Genomic DNA, 17661 nt, shown 5'->3' on the forward strand with positions numbered 1-17661 from the left:
ATTTTAACTAAACTGTTAACTAAAATGAATAAAACAGCACAACTTTATACGTGTCTCTCAAACAGATTAAGATCCTGCAGGCTACTGGTCTCCCGCAGTACCTGTCCAATTTTGTCTTCTCTCAGTACTCTTTCTGGGACCAAGCAGAGCCTATCATTGTTGCCCCAGAAGTGGATCCCTCTGCCTCCTTCTCTAGCAGCAAAGACCCCCACTGCATGGTGGTCTTTGACAGCTGTAAGGTAATGAGTCAAGACATGTGCCTATGCAATGAAATGGTAAATTAAACAATAATATCCCATTATTGTCAATAATCCTCATTGTGAGTTATAACTTTTATTGATCTTCTACATTTAAGACATTGGATAATTGTGCATTTTTGTTCATTAAAAAAATAGTTCACCCAAAAATGAAAATGTATTTTACTTTAATTTAAATGAACATATAGATAAGTTTGTTTCTTCTTTGGAACAGATTTGGAGAAATGTAGTATTGCGTCATTTGCTTACCAGTGTATTCTTTCAATGAATGGTTGCTGTCAGAATGAGAGTCCAAACAGCTTATACAAACATCACAATAATCCACAAGAAATCGACACCACTCCACCCCATCAATTAATGTCTTGTGAAATTAAAAGCTACATGTTTAAAAGTAACAAAGCCGTCATTCAGATGATTTTAATTCTAATGTAATTTCTAGCTAGAATTCCAAATAAATGCCCCAATATACTTCAGATGAAATCAAAGAACGAATTGAGATGATGTCATTCCGCACAAAATCAGGCCAAAACAAAGTTCATTTTGAAATTGCTTTGGCAGTTCAAACTGCTCACCAAAGTTAACTTTTTGGGGAGTTCTTTTTGTCTCCTAAAAACCTTTGAGCTACCAATGGTCTGTGGTGGTTATGCAATTGGTGGGTGTGTTGGGAATTGGTCTCTCACTGTCATTTGTGTTATTGGGCTGAATGTAAGTGCAAAGTGATCAACCTTCTTGGGGTCTCTGGAAAAGGTGCTAAAAGTGCTCCGAGCGGGGACTCCTTCATTCTGCTGTTAGACTTCAACACTCACTGGGTCAATGCTAGTGACACTTGGAAAAGGGTGTGATTGGGAGAAATGGCCCCCCTGATCTAAACCCGAGTGGTGTTCTGTTATTGGACTTCTTTGTTAGGCACAGTTTGTTTATGACCTCTGGTTGCATGTATTGGACTCTTGGGTGAAAAGTGGAGTGGAGCTGTCAACTGATCAACACCTGGTGATGAGTTGGGTCCGTTGGCAAGGGAGGAAGTTAGACAGACTCGGCAGGCCCAAATGTATTGTGAGGCTCTATTGGGAAAGTTTTGGAAGAGCTGGTGACATTGTTGGACGGTGGAAGGAAAACTTCAAAGATCACTTCAACCACTCGGTTTTCGTCTGCTCGTGGAACACTGAACAAACTATACCCTCTGGGTGTTGGAAGGTTCATGGGAGTTTGCGCGATCAGTCTACATGTGCTGTGTGGACTTGGAGAAAGCATTCGACCACATTGGTATCCTGTGGGGTGCTCTGGGCGTATGAGGTACGGGGCGCTTTGCTAAGGGCTATCCGGTCCCTGTATGACTTCTTCCTGGTGTGTGTTGGACTCTGGGAAAAGGGCTGCCCTTTTTTTATCAGTCTTGTTCATTATCTTTATGGACAGGATTTCTTGGTGCAGCCATGGGGTAAGGTTTGGGGACCACGGAACCCCATCTCTGCTTTCTGTAGATAATGTTGTCCTGTTGGCTCCATCAAGCCAGGACCTTCAGTGGGCACTGGAGCAGTTTGTAGCCGAGTGTGAAGCGACTGGGATGAAAACGAGTTCACAAGTGAGGGAAGGATGGAATGGAAGATTGACAGATGGATCGGTACAGCCTTTGCAGTAATGCGGTCGATGTACAAGTCTATCGTGGTGAAGCTCTCGATTTGGGTCGATCTGCATTCCTACCCTCACTTATGATCACGAGCTTTGGGCTTTTTTCATCCTGGATAAAGGAGGCCGAAATGAGTTTCCTCCGCAGGGTTGCTGAGTGCTCCCTTAGAGATCGGAATAGACCCGTTGCTTCTCCACATTGAGAGGAGCCAGCTGAGTTAGAACATTAATTGATTTTACTGGAGTCATGTGGATTATTTGTGTATTATTGTGTATTAGTTTTCAACAACATTTGGATGGCACCTGTTCACTGCATAGAATCTATTGATAAGCAAGTGCTGTAATGCTACATTTCTTCAAATCTGTTCCAATGAAGAATACATCTGAGAACTATATCTGAGGGTATATTTTCAACAAACTTTCATTCCATTTATTCCTTTAACATAAGAGTTATCAAGTATTTATTAACATGCATTTACTTTTGCTATGCTCTCTACTGTAGGAGCATGCTGTGACTGTAACAGAAGATTTTATTGAGTATCTAACAGAGGGTGCCGTAGCCATCGAGGTATATGGACACAGGCAGGCTGATCCAGGCAGGAACCCTGCACTGTGGGACCTCAGCATCATTCAGGCCAAAACACGCACTTTACGTGATAGGTGAGCAGAAACATGAGCTTCATCCCCCTGTAATTGTCCGATTGAAATTAAGTAAATATTGAGTAATGTAGAGAACACTGGGGCTTCGAGTGATCTGCTTCGTGTTTCTTGGATTGGTTTGACTCTTACATGTGTTCAGGTGGAGTGAGGTAACTCGCAAGTTGGAGATGTGGGTGCAGATTTTGGAGCTGAATGAGAATGGAGAGTACATGCCTGTGGAGGTGGTGCCAGCGCGAGATGTTCGCACGGGTGGCATCTTCCAACTCAAACAGGTCAGACACTTCATGTTCCTGGTTATTAGCCTACAGCTGTTGTCTATAGTTGTTCATTACGAGAGTAAAGCATAGCATCTTGTGACTTTTTAGTCACTTTTTAATACAGATTGTAACAAGGTGTTCTTTACCTTTTTAATTTTTTTTGGTAGATTTTTTTTGACACTTAGTCATGTGAACTTAGTATTTTACTTGTGCTCTGTTATTCTATCAACACAGTTGTTTAACATTTAATTTTTTTTTTTTTTGTTTTTGTTCGTCTTTCTCAGGGCCAATCTCGGCGGATTCAGGTGGAGGTGCGTTCAGTACAGGATTCCGGCACAATGCCTTTAATAGCAGAGATCATTCTGGGAGTGTCCATCGGTTGTGTGGAGATCAGACAGGTGCGGATGACTAAAAACAACGAGCCACAAGAGGTAACGATTTTTTTTCACCTAAACATTTAGCATTCACCAGGATGCTATCTGAATGTTGTCTATAACGAGAGTCTATAACGTTTATATTGGTTTTGTTTTGTAGCCTGAGGGCGATGAAATGGACAGTTATCAGGTATGTATGTTGTCAGTACATTTATGACAGACCTTGAGTTGCTAATAAGCAATCGATTTTTACTTTTTATTAATTTTTTTTATTTTAATTTTATTTATTTGTCATAATGTTGTGGTGATCCTGCTGAGATTCAGTTTTCAATCCGTTCTGCGTCATTTCCTCATCACATTCCTGTCTCTCCCTCCCACTTCTTTCCTGTCTTTCTCCTCTGTCCTACCCATTAATGACATGAAAAGCAAAATAGAAAAAACAAAAAAGAAATGCAACAGAAGCTTTTGTGTTTATTCATTTGTCCATAATCCTGTAGGAGCGAGATCTGGAGCGTCTGCGGCGTCAGTGGCTCACCGCTCTCACTAAGAGGCAAGAGTATCTGGACCAACATCTTCAGTCGTTGGTCAGCAAAACGGGTAAAAACCAGATAGACACATGTACTTATTTTAGCTCAGTAATGGCCTACAATATAGTTGTTGCTAGCTTTAGGGAGCTCATGTCTTGTCTTCGAGAAACAAGCAGACTGATATAGAGAAGGTAGAAGAAATATAGATCTGATTTTTAATGTTTGTAAAATCTTGCATTGCTCCAAAGCCCCACATGGATTTTTTTTGTTACCTTGCCAGCCACAAAAAAAGCTGGATCAGATCTACGCAGTGTTTTATGCATGTCCACTGATCGTTTTTTTTCTTTTTTGGTTTGTTTAATGTTACTGCAAGATCAAATAATGCTTTTATAGATAAATAGGGATGTATTTAATTTTTTATAAATATTTTGTATATACATTTTCAAGCGAATTAAATGTTAGTTGAATGGGCTCGACTGGAAATAGGTTTTGCTTAGCATGAAATGAGAAAAATCATTGGTGATTGGTGTGTGCTCTCTATGACCAGATAAGTCTGAGGATGATGTGGAGAGGGAGGCCCAGCTGCTTGAGTGGCGCTTGACTCTCACCGAGGAGAGAAATGCAGTGATGGTGCCCTCTGCTGGCAGTGGAATACCAGGAGCTCCTGCTGAGTGGTACAGCACTGCTATAACCATTACAAACAATCCACATTAACACTGAACACTTAAATTATGAAATGTTATAGATAGCTGGTAAACATATTGTCTGTTAGAGGTCTGAATGGCATTTAATGTCAATCCAGTTCTGTGCAGTCAGCTTTTTAGGGAGGTTGTTATAAGCCTTAAATTATTTATTTCAATAAATAATATTTGGATTTGAGGCTTTGTATGTTAAATAAGTGTCAGTATCAGTTAAACATTTTTGCAAATGTTTAGTCATGAGTATTTGGCCCTTGGGTTGATTTTTTTTTTTTTTTTTTTTTTTTTTTATGTCTTTCTTGGCAGGGTACCAGTACCTGGAATGGAAACTCACATTCCAGTGCTCTTCCTCGATTTGAGTGGTATGTTTTTCCTGCCTGCTCTTAAACAGCAATGTCCTCTGTGACCTTTCTTCCACTGGAAGTACAATTCATCATTACTCTCATTTTCACACTCTTTTATCCTGTGTTTCTCTTCTTGCTTCCTCCAGCTGATGACTTCAGCTCTCAGGAGAACCTGGACGCTCCCGAGGCGGGCGGCTGGGACGCCATGCTCAGCTCGGAAGATGAGGATGAATTTTTTGACCTTCAGATTGTCAAACATTATGATGGAGAGGTGAGAATTCTACCTACTCATTCTCAAGGCTCTCAGAGACTCCCTAGTTGGTTTTAAAGGAATGTATTAAAATATATATTTTTCTTTCAGGTGAAAGCCGAAGCTTCTTGGGACTCCACGGTTCATGAATGTCCCCAGCTGAGTCGAGGTGCCGCCCCAGATCAGAGAGTATACTTGATTATCCGCACCGTGGTGCAGCTCAGCCACCCTGCAGAGATGCAGCTAGTCCTGCGCAAACGCATCTGTGTCAACCTCACTGGACGACAGGTGCGGGATAGCCTACTTTCTAAAACCTTCACTATCATCACTATCATATTTTTAAATACAGCTGTTGCGGATATTTTAGTTGCTATAAACCTTTTTAAGAAATTTCATGCTTTAGAAAAAAAATATGATTTTCTATATCTATCTCTGCATATTTAATTTTTTATTTTTTTTGGTTTAAACAGGGTTTCGCTCAAAATTTCTTAAGGAGGATGTCCACCAGGAGCACTATTCCTGGCTGTGGTGTGACCTTTGAAGTTGTCTCCAATATACCAGGGGTAAGGATGCAAAATCAAAACTTTTTCAAAAGTATTTGTGTGCCTATGTAATGCATAATATAAGTAGTAAATAATACATAACCTGAATGATATTGATTTTCAGGGACCAATGACAATATAATTTCACTTCAAATTCTTGAACCTATATTGAACCTAAATTCTCTAACACACATATATATATATATATATATATATATATATATATATATATATATATATATATATATATATATATATATATATATATATTTTTTTTTTTTTTTTTTTTTGTATTCTATTCTTGTAGCTACATAAAATTACAGTTGAACCTAACATGAGAGTGAGTAATTACTGACATAATTTTCATTTTTTGAACTACCCTTTTTCAAAAGATTAAATCTTGCATGGAAAAACTAAATGTTGTCTTGAACTGAAATGAAAAATGTTTTCGCTAAAGTACTAAAATTACTAAAACTGTAAGAAGTTAATAGAAAGAAAATGTATTATTATTATTATTATTATTATTAATGTTATTATTATTAGCAAAACTAATAATAGTCTTAATAATAATAATAATACTAAAATAACACCAATTCAGCAAGGTGAACAGGATTATTTAGGATTATTTTGCTGATAATCCTAAAATATAAATTAATGATATTTACATTATTTTATAGTTTGATATTACCTATAAGAAAGCTCTGATAAAGATGCATAAAGATTCTTGACTTGGTTTGTTTACAAGCATCTGTCTCTCTGGCTGTGTTTGTCAGCAGGACAGTCAGAGCTCAGAGGACAGGGAGATGCTGGCCCGTGTGGCCGCTAGCGCTGAGAACCCCAAATCCTCAGACAACGAAGCTGCTATAGAGAAGTACCTGCGGAGTGTCCTGGCTGTGGAGAACATCCTCACACTGGACCGTCTGAGACAGGTCATACAGCTACCTTCATTAATATTATTTAATCTGATAGCATTTTTTAAAATCTATTTAAATATATATTTTTTTATCTGAATCTTAAATGAAGACTTTATCTGATTTAGTATTATGGCATATGTAATGATCTTTTTTTTTTTTTTTTTTTTAACTGATTTCCAAAGTTTGTAAATCACTGTACTTTGGGAGTAATGTTTTAAGCGCGAGGCCTAAGTCATTCTGTATAAACTTATGTTTTTAATTAAAATGCTGCATATCACAGCATATTTCTCTATAAAAGAAACATGAATGCTGCCAATGCACTTTTCATTATTTAAAGGTTCGTTAAAACAAGCAGTCCTATGAATATCACCGAAATGAATGGTGTCTTTTTTTTTTTACCTCGCAAGTTTAGTTTTCATCATGTAAATTTGAATTTCTTTTTTTCATCATGTGCTACAGGAGGTGGCAGTGAAGGAGCATTTGGCAGGTAAAGGCAAGGGCAGCAGACGCAGTCTCAGCTCTCCCAGCGTGCACCGGGTAAGCACATCTGCAGCCTTAAAGTCATCTTAACAGAAAACTCCGGCATCATCGCAGCCTTGCACATTCTGTATTCACACATCATCTTTTTCTCATCTAGTTATCTGGAAGTAGACAGGATCTGTCACTAAACTCAGTGCTGGATGACAACAAGGTAAGATACTAGGGTAAAAAAAAAATTAAACACATGATCCGCAACAGGAAATGGGTCCTTTTTTTATGTAACCATTAATATCCAATTTGCTAATGTAAGAATCGATGGGAGAGTCAGCAGGATATCTTTGGGACTTCCTCTCAGTTCAGCAAAACACTGCCACGACCATCCAGACCTCCTACACCACCTACCCAGAATCAGGACCCTGAGCAAGGTATGACCTCACAGTCACTATTAAAATGAGCGCTACAGGATGTGGATGGTTTAGTCTGCTACAAAATGGTCTTCTTTTCCGTTTCTAGCATGACCCATTCTTTTTTTGACCATCCATTCAACATTCAAGTCTGCGGCCTCTATTGTAAATGTGATTAATTTTTGCCTGTACTCTCATTTCTGACCTTAGTACAGAGAAAATCCTAGCATCTTCAAGGGCACAATAATGCTTGTTCAGGGTTTGAACTTGCAAACTTTCAGTTACCTTCTGAAAATCTTTCCCAGTCTTGTTCGACTTCAGCTTCTTTTCATCTTGTCTCTTCATGATCTGTCAAAAAATGTCAGTGTGACATTTTTATGTGACTATGCCATCATGCACACCTTTTATATCTTTTCTACATCTGTCTCTGTTTCACCACCATTGTCGTCTTTCTCCACACCTCTGCCTTGCTGTTTGCCTCCTTCCCAACCCACCCACAGGTTTTTCAGGGCTTGCTGCTTCTTATATCTCCCCAGTCAAGGCCCTGGTTCCTCAGATGCCCAAGCTGCTCAAGTCCCTGTTCCCCGTACGCGACGACAAGAAAGATTTGAGACCTTCTCCACACTCCCAACAGGTCTGGTCACGTTTTCGAATTTTAAATTGGTAAACTATGACTAAATCCTTGCCTTTGTCACCTGGGTGAGTCTCATGAAAACTGTCAAGAAATGTCCAGGTCACGTTTAACCCTAAAACCAAAACCAAATTAATATAAATAAAAATATTACTACATTTTTGAAGTTATGTATATATCATGTAGTATTTGTGGGTAAAATGTTTAATTGCAACTAATAAATTAATGTATAAATAAATGTTATTTCTGAATGCATGTATTATGTAATGTTTTTTCTTGTAATTTTTTTGATGAGATTCATCCCAGCTCTTTATTTTTTCAAAATATGTACCCATTACAAAGAACTCAAACTATCACATTTATTCAAAAGGCAGGCAATTCCTGTGCTTATAAACATTTCTGTATGTAAATTCCTGTCAATAGAAGCTCCATGGGGTAATTTCTTGCATAGGCAATGTTAAAAAAAACCAACAAAAATGATGTAAAGTATCAGTCATAAAAATAGCCATTTTAGCACCTACAAAGCCTGTCAGAAATATGCTGCATTTAGACGAGTAAATCATTTGTGGTAATCAAAGAGGCATGCAAATCCTCTTGACCGATTTTAATTTGAGTCAATTTTAGATTCTACATAATGTCGTTCTGTCTTCATGCCTCTCATTTCCATATAGACAGAAATTCTATATGCTACTACATTGCCCATATACTGTATCTGTGATATATTATCCATCTCGTATGAGGAAAATTAAGTCTTTAAATTAAGCCTTATTGCTTGGTAGTGGATTTTTTTGTGAGAAAACAGGCTTTTTTGGTTTTCCATGATTAAAACAGTGTCCTCATTTTGTCAAAGTAAATCATGTCAGGGAAACCTGATTATATGTTAGGCAGGAGTCCATAGATAAACTCCAGTGTTTAATTTCCCCAAGATTAATTGTCAAGCCATACCCTTTCATCATATCTCCCAGCATGCCTTCGACAGAGGCATAGAGGAAAAAAATATGACAGTGATATTTCATCGTGTACATCACTCCTCCCCTGCTTGCAGACTTTTGATCTGTCAGTACTTTAGATCAAACGTAATCCAAAGGCTCCCGACATAAAAAATGAACCCGTGACACTTAAATCAAGCTTTGTGCCGCCTCTCTGAAAACCATTACCGAAATCGTAAAAACAAATTTAATACGTTCCATTCATCTCTCCAGCATATGCCACGAATAATGATGCAAACAGCCAACAACTCTGATGAAGGAAGAGTAAGAATAGAACCGGTAAGTAGATCTCTACTCTGATCTCATGCTCCGTCTTTGGCGAAATTAAATAAATATGAATGATGAATTGGGTTACAGACTTGTATTTTGCAAAAGTATAGCCTAGGAAGATATTTTAAGAGCCCAGTCTTTCTCTCCTGCATGTGATGTAAATTGCATGCTATTAAATCTGTGGTTTTCCTAGCATGTGCTCTCTGTGTGAGAGTCAGATGATAGGTTGAGGTGTAGTTAAATGTTCCTTGTGGTTTTGGACGTCCTTCCCCGTAGGTTGCAGTAATGGGGAAGAGTCCTGCTTCAGACAGACACTCAGATGGGCCTGATGCCCCGTCCTCTATGCATGATCCGCATGACCTGCCCTTGAGCCCCATCAGCGAGGCCTCCAGTGGCTATTTTTCTACTAGCGTCTCCACTGCCACTCTTTCCGACGTCTCCATAGCTTGCGGGGACCTTACCCCTACTCCCAATTCCCAAGTGGGTCCCATAGCATCCAGGCCTGACAACGAAGATTCTCTACCGACCCCTGTTAATGCCTCTGTTGCTCCTGTAGAAGCTGGGCTAAGATCTGACAGGCCTAGAAAAGAGGAAGATACCCAGGCGGCCCACAGGAATGGTGTTACCACCTCTCAGCAGGAAGCACAGCTAAACACAACTCCTCCCCTTGTGTCGAGTACCTCCGCAGACGGCCCTTTCTCCCTCCAGAAGGTCAAAGCCAATGAACTCAGGTCTTTCAGTAACATTCTTGGAGATGGAAAAGCAACCGCAATGCAAACTAACAGCCTGGAGACGCTAGAGATAACCTTCGAGGATGTGGAACCCAAGGAACTTGCTTGGCTCAAGGTGGGAGGGAGAGTCACTGTCGGATCAAACAAGTCTGGCGCGGTCCGCTACATAGGCCCAACGCACTTCTCAGAAGGCATCTGGGTCGGGGTCGAGTTGGACACTCCCTCAGGTGAGATAGATATTCCATTATTAAAAGGCTCATGAACTGCCTTGGTTAAGTTATCACTGTTCTCTAAGGTCCACTTATAATTTTAAGAATTTAGAAGTAATAGGCTATTTTCTACATTTTTTAAAATAGGCGTGGCAGATTGCAAGACTCAGAAGTAAACGCCCGCTGCTATGATTGGCTAATAATTATGTTTGTCTTATCAAAATACATATCAAACGATCTGTAATAACAGACAATGCAATAGTGACCACATAATAAAAAGTTACTACTATAATTATACTAAAACATATGCTACTATAATTACTACTGTCGGATTCAATATAGTCAGCACAGCACAGTCTTTTTGTTTCAAATCTTTCTTAAAGTCTTGCGTCAAATTGTGCCTAGTTCGTAAATGAATTTGCAGTAAAATCAAGTGAACAAAGAACCAAGTTCGTACTAATGCAATTTGAAACTTCGTTAAAAAGTTTTGTTTCTTCGTAGACCTGTGTTTACCTCTTTCATTGAATCACAGAATGCAAATAGACTTGTGTTTTTGTGGAGACTGAACTCGGAAGGATGCGAGCCCATCCTTTTGAGAATTTAGATGTACTGCGTTCTTGCTTAACTGACCGTGTAGTCTGCAGCAGCCAATGAACAATAAATATAACATAACATTACTGTCATGACTTATTTAAACGTGATACTATTATAGATAGTCGTACTTGAAACCTAACTCTGTAAAACAAACGATTTAAAGGGCTGTCAGGTATTTGCGAGAGCGATTTTTAAAGCTTACAGGCTTTCAAACACCGGCCTACAGCAGTGTCTTCTGGGATATGTAATGGTCTCTCAAGTCTGCACTTGATCCATTCTTGATATCAAAAGCACTTGCATGCGTTCTCCGTACTTGCGTTCTTGAGAATTGAAGCTAAACTTTCACTGTTAATGATGATGTAGAACGAGATAAGGATGCAGGATCGCTGGAGACACATTGAGAAACAGCCACTATTTACACTGCATGCACAAATTGGTGGGCGGGGCAAAACTCACAGCGATGTAGAAGCAGGCGCTGATCATCTTCTGTGGAGGCGGAGTTTAGCCACTCTGTGATGTCATAAAGTAGCCGATTTAACAACTTCAAAATGAGCTGATTTTAGGCTAAGAAAGTTTTTAATTCTGAAACATGTTATTATAGGACAAAGACCTCTTTTATATCAAAATATCAAGGGAATTTTTATTTCTCCGTTCATGTTCTTTTTTCTGTCCTTTGTCCACTAGGTAAGAATGATGGTTCTGTCGAGGGCCACCAATACTTCAGATGCAACCCTGGTTACGGGGTGCTAGTCCGTCCAGATCGACTGACTCGACGGGAGGCTTCCAAAAGGCACACCGAAAATCGCCGCAGCGGGGAATTCAGTCAGCAACTGAGGGGAGGAGCCGGCACTGCCATTCAGAAAGGAGAAAATCGCAAATCCTGGACCAGCTAATTGACAATGAGCTGAGCAGGACAGAACGTCCACTTCCAACATCTGAATCTAACCGAGGAGTTCAACTCCATCCATCACTGTGCTTGGGCTAATAGAGCATTCTGTTTTCCAACTTTGCATGGAGGTGGTACAACATTCCCTCACACGCCCCTCTGTCAGTTTCGGTGCTATGCTAATGTGTAGCATGTGGGAGTGCTATGAATTTTTAACATGCTGCTTAAGATGCGTTCCTAGGTTTGAGTATTCAAGCAAGTCTCCTTGAGTTGACCTCAAATGAATACCGGGTCTTTGAGATCAACCCATCAATTTTGTTTGTGCCCTGGTTATACCACGAGTCAATTTTTGGACTCAATACTACAAATGATGTTGGATTTGATCTTTTCTGCACAGTCAGTTTATATTTTCCTGAATGTGCCTTTTAAGTCAGCCCATTTCTTGTTTGGCATCCCTCATTGCACCTTTGTAACACTAGTTAGGATGTGGTATGATAGACATGTAAGAGATTATCTCAGGGATCCGATCAGAGTCATTGGATATGCCCAGTTGGGTTTGCAGCTGTAAGCCACTATCAAGGGGTGCTTGCATGTATTTTACCATAGGTGCCGCCCTGAGCAGGTTTATGTAGGTTTTTGATGCAAGTTGTTTCTTGATGAGAAGTACTGCTATTACTTGGGCAGTGATTGGACGGCTATATCTACAAGATGGGATATTTTATTTGGCTTGTTATCATTGGTAGACTTGCCTATCAGTATTTTAGGAGTAAACCCCCTACTTGGTGTGTAACTACACATAGTGAATTTTTAAACTTGACTGAATTGGCACATTCAGGTTTAATTGACTGACTTAATTAGACCCTCTCTTAATGGTTTTGATGATTGGACGAAAAAAAAAAAAAAAAAAAAAGTATTTTAAAGTGGCTTATTTACAATCTTATGGGTTGGGGCACATTTTAGTAAGCAGCTTTTTAATTGCAATTGGGATATTGAAACTACTTCAACCTCAAATAACTTTGCACTGCAATTTAAAGTAGCTCAGTTTGATTGGTTTCTAAAGGACTGTCTTCCACAAGAAGGTCACGGTAAAAGCACATTCCAGTTTTGCGTATTGGACCAATTACTGGCAATACCTTCATCTTATTTATTCAAATGAAAAGATCTAAATGTAATTTCATTAAATATTTTTAGCACACCGTATGGGCAAAGTGGTCGCATTTATATAGTTTTTTTTTAACAAGGAGCATGATTCCATGCAGATATGTCGCTTGTTCACATCAGGTTGGAGGAAAAAGTGTGTTATTTCATTCCTTTTCTATTCTATTCGTGGAAATCATCATGCGATTTCTAAAGTCTAATGCAATATCAAATGATTAAAATATATTTTAATGGTTGTAGCTATGTAAATTGAATTTATAAAGTGTAAAAATCCCATAAATGGACAATTAATTTGCACATTTGATTTATAGTAGATAGCTTATGTGCCCAAAGGGTACTTAGTTTTGTTGTAAATTAACTTAAACTAACCGAAGATCCACTGTAAATCTGCTTCTCACTGGATTTGGTGCTCAAAATCAATAACATTTCAAAATGTCCATCCGGGAAAACATTTCCCCACAGTTTGAAGTTGCCTTTTATTTTTTCCTACAGTGTGGTGTTGATGTTTGTGTTCAGTCAAAATTTGGTTAACACCTTCCTGTTTTTTTTTTTTTTGTTTTTTGTTTTTTTTTTATGTATCTTGATCTGTGCCTCATTCATAGTGAGAAAAAAACAAACGCACACATACTTTGTTGCTTTGATTTGCAACGACGGCTTCGGACTAGTCATTCTTTAAGTATTAATTTAAAGGTAATGATTAATTGCCTTTAGAATGACGAGTCTCTACTAAGTTTAATACATTACTGTTGTAGCAATAACGTTAAAGTGCTTGTAGGAGTTTGATGGCTCATTGTGTAGAACCTAACGAGAGTTACTTTAAAAACAAAGGGGAAATGAACTTATTGAAGACCTTTTCAGTAAGCTGATCTCCGCGGCCCAACGATTCAGTCGTAGATGCTTTTAACTAGACGTGTACTGTGTGTTTTTGTTTTTAAGTGCAATTTGCTCTTTTTCTTCACTAAAACGGTTGAATCCATTCTGTTCAACGTCAGCATGTCTGCAGCAGCGGTTAATGACACCTCGATCTGTCATAAACGGCATAGATCTGAGCAACCACACAGTGGCCTTTTGAAGTCAAATACTAAATACAGGTGTGGAGACTCGCGCTTTCCTCCTGTTTGAAATCATTCCCATTAAGGGCATCAGGAGAAAGAGGTTCTGAAGGAAGCTTTGGGCCCTGCTGTTTACACAGATGTCAGACGAAGCTCTTGGCAGGAAGTTGCTGCTCTACTTTTTTTTTTTTTCCCCTTTTTTTCTTTTTCCCCTCCCTTTTTGTTTGCAGCGAGTGGACCGCTCCATCTTTCACCACTAGTCTGTGCCTCGTCCTGATGATTTTTGTCATGAAAGTCGTCCCGTATATGGAGAGTTTGAACCCAGAGTGTGTGCGCGTGCGTGTGTGTGTGTGTTTTGTATATAGTTGCATCTTGAGAGTTCAATCTGAGCACAAGGCTGGGTTTGATTAATTTAATTATCTGCAATTCTATGCTGATATCCAAAGAATAATCATGTATAATAATTCATTTATAATTTCTTTTATATTGACTGTACAATAATCTGGCTGTAAAGAAAAATAAAAAGTGAACTGATTTACACATTTGTCTTATTACTGTTTTTTTTTTTCCCCAGTTTTACTTTACCTAGACTTGAGGGTGCTTTAAATTTAGATAAAATTTTTTGGCATGAAAAAGAGCAGCTGCACACATTTGTCAATTACCTTCCGTTTTAAATAATCCGGTTACGGTTTCAGAATTAGGAATATTCAGAATTTGCTCTATTTGAATAATTCTGAAGCAACGTATAAAAAGAAGTGATCAGACAGGGTTTCAGCTCGTTAGGTTTTTATTCTATAGAAGGTACAGTTCTAAAATAAAAACAACTTAAAAACAAAGTTTGAAAATGAACAAGAGTGTCAAAACAAAACTTAAAAAAGTAACAAAGCATATGCGTTTTATACTACATATTAATTACAGAACAGTCTACTGTCCAAAAAAGGCACTAAATTCTGTAATAAGAGATACATGATTAGACTATTTCAAGTTAATACAACAGTGATATATTTTGAATTTTTTATACTCATAGAATATATTTATATATTTAATATATTCACATATTGAACATGGACAGATTAAAAACACAGTCAAAGTGTTCCCTCATTCTTTCACGACAGACTTCTGTTCCAAACACATTCCAACACTAGCTTAATAAAGACTTCTGGGTAACTGACTGGGCACTAGTCCATCATCACATTGTGCCTCAATACTGTTTCTAAGAAAGCATTTACTGAGGGACTCTGCGTTAGTAAGATTGGACTGTCTGTATCCTATAATAAAATATACAAGACTACATGATTGCTGTGCAAGCTTATGATATTTTACGCTCAAATTTGGGTCGGCAATGCCAGCTGACTTAAAACACATTTCGAAGACAATTCTACACTTTTCATAGCTGAAAGTATGATTGGCAGTTTGCAATACTGTTCATTGTCTCGCTATAATAGCATCTAATATTTTGACTGAGGTTTAATGAAAAACTCTGAATACAAAACCAAGACCGGGGCTAGTTGTCACATGAGCAGACCACCAAAAAAAAAAAAAAAATTAAAAAAATGCAGCAATCGTTCGTCTTTTATAATAGCTGCTGAATGCAGTAAAATTAAATCTGCAATAAAATTATATAATGAAAACATTTGAACGGATATAAAAGTTCTCTGATTCAAAATTTAGTTGGAGAAAGCTGTAATTGCATAAAATTTACTTACATTTCTGTTAGCCAAAACATTGATTTGATATTTTTTGCTTGATATTTTAATATATATATATATATATATATATATATATATATATTAAAAATCCTTATAAGTCAATCAATAATATATATATTTATATACATATATGTGTAAAAAGTCCTTATATATATATATATATATATATATATATATATATATATATATATATATATATATATATATATATATATATATATAATTTTTTTTTTTTCAATTTGTTCACAGCAGGTTTCAAATGTGACTAGCACTGTTAAAGAGTCTGTAAGGTTTGATTCTATATATAGTAACAATAACTGCACAGTCATATATTCACTAAAGTAAAAAAAATAATAATAATAATAATTGCCAAATAGCCCCGGTCATAAAGGAAGAGAATGTACTTGATTTAATTCAACCAAATTACACAAGGCATAACTAGAGAAACAAATAAAGTCTCATTTGACAGATTTATCTGCTTAGCAGAATTTCCTAAAAGCGAGAAATTTCATTTCCAATTAATATTCTCTCCTAACATACGATATTCATTCGGTACATATTTTATCAAATAGACTTGGTACATTTATGTTAAGCTTATGTAGATTTACGGTAGAAATGCATCTAGGAATATTAACGTTAAGTTAAACAGCGCCATCAACAGTTAATTTTCACAGAAATGACGTGTCGACAGATCTTACACATTCTGTAATTTAAGTGCTTAAAAATACTTGCATTAAGGCTGAAGCCCATGTTCAAAATTCACGCTCGGCCGTGGCTGACTTTAAATACGAGCCCGTTTGTTAGCTAGTGGCGATCTCATCGACTGAAACCTAGCGCTCGATAGGAACAAAGGTGTGATGATGGGTTGAAATGGTATTTCAGACATTCTGAGAGAACTTTTGAAGCAGCTGATACTTTTCACAGGTTTGTCATCCGATAGCTATTTTGATACGTCTAAAAAAAGCTTATTTGTGACTGCGATGATGTGCGTTACACACCGAAAGCAGCTTCCTAAAAGGCAAAAGAGGAAAGACTGTAAAAGAGCGTGTGTGGTTGATATCTCCTTTCTTTTTTTTCTTTTTTTGAAAACAAGCACCTTATTTCAATTCTGAAGCACAAATAAAAAAATAACCTGAACTAGTCCATCCCTCTTATGTTCTTTCTTTGAAACAGTACCAGATAAATCAAACAAACAAAAACAAAAAAACACACATATATACGTAGGTTGGGGTAAAGAACCCAAAGCACCATAACCCTCCCCCTTAAAGTGACATTTTATGATTATTCAACAAAAACAAACAAGCAATTACATGGGATATTTATTAGAGTGGTTAAATCCACTTTAATTTCGGAAATAACGGTTATTAATCCCCACGAAAGGGACTTTAGCTATCATCACTTTCCAGAGAAACCCATATTTGGACACGTGGGCAAACACCAACAGGTTTTTTTTTTTGTTTTGTTTTTTTTTTCGTACTGGAACGTCGTCACCCTGATTGTCAAGTGTTTTCCCGTTCGCTGAGACGAAGAAATTCCCAATGCTACAACATTTTCCAGCCGCGTGCTGCTAAAAACGTTTGCACAGTTATTGGCTGAGTAGAACACTTTGAGGTTATATACGTTCAAATAAACGGCTGTTGTCTGATTGCTTTTAGAGAGGCCCGCAGAAAGCCCGACTGAATTTCTAGTCTGCTAATGCTGAAATATAATGGCACAATCTTCACGAGTAGGCTTCAGTTTCCAGACAGCCTTCGACGCCTCCCTGCAGAGATGCACAGTTGTGTAGCGGCAGGAACATAAATAAGCTGCCGCTAGTAATTAAAAGTGCAATACGTAATTGCTGAAGCCAGCAGGCCGGTTATGGTACTGCAAAAACAGTCCTATGCAACTTTTACGCTGACAACCAGGGTCCACAATTAACGTTAAGCCAGTTTCCCAACGACAAGATTTTTTTTATACTGGTCACAAAACTGTATTTTGTTTTACTTAAGCTATTAATGTCACAATAACGACTAAATTTAGAGGTTTTCCTGACTATCATTGGCAAAATGTGTGATTAGCAAAAGGGCAAAATGCTGTTCTTTTTTTAACTACAACATTTA

At 37.8% G+C, this 17661-nt stretch overlaps 1 protein-coding gene across 5 annotated transcripts in view; it reads left to right on the forward strand.

Annotated features, from left to right (window-relative positions):
* kif13ba (kinesin family member 13Ba) overlaps positions 1-14388 on the forward strand; it is a 40315-nt gene extending 25927 nt beyond the window's left edge. Inside the window, exons 22-40 of one of the 5 annotated variants that reach the window (XM_043262498.1) lie at positions 66-239; positions 2383-2540; positions 2680-2812; positions 3082-3228; positions 3332-3361; positions 3669-3768; positions 4246-4372; positions 4703-4758; positions 4887-5011; positions 5102-5278; positions 5461-5553; positions 6306-6461; positions 6906-6983; positions 7084-7137; positions 7237-7351; positions 7831-7964; positions 9164-9229; positions 9497-10178; positions 11439-14388. In XM_043262498.1, coding sequence (XP_043118433.1) covers positions 66-239; positions 2383-2540; positions 2680-2812; positions 3082-3228; positions 3332-3361; positions 3669-3768; positions 4246-4372; positions 4703-4758; positions 4887-5011; positions 5102-5278; positions 5461-5553; positions 6306-6461; positions 6906-6983; positions 7084-7137; positions 7237-7351; positions 7831-7964; positions 9164-9229; positions 9497-10178; positions 11439-11647 — 2814 coding nt within the window. In that variant the 3' untranslated portion in view covers positions 11648-14388. Of the gene's footprint in view, positions 1-65; positions 240-2382; positions 2541-2679; positions 2813-3081; positions 3229-3331; positions 3362-3668; positions 3769-4245; positions 4373-4702; positions 4759-4886; positions 5012-5101; positions 5279-5460; positions 5554-6305; positions 6462-6905; positions 6984-7083; positions 7138-7236; positions 7352-7830; positions 7965-9163; positions 9230-9496; positions 10179-11438 lie in introns of those variants that run through there. The other 4 variants (XM_043262500.1, XM_043262499.1, XM_043262501.1 and 1 more) reach the window with 4 other exon arrangements.
* Positions 14389-17661: the final 3273 nt, after the last annotated feature.

Source organism: Puntigrus tetrazona, chromosome 17 (genome assembly GCF_018831695.1).
Source record: "Puntigrus tetrazona isolate hp1 chromosome 17, ASM1883169v1, whole genome shotgun sequence".
Classification (NCBI taxonomy): domain Eukaryota; kingdom Metazoa; phylum Chordata; class Actinopteri; order Cypriniformes; family Cyprinidae; genus Puntigrus; species Puntigrus tetrazona.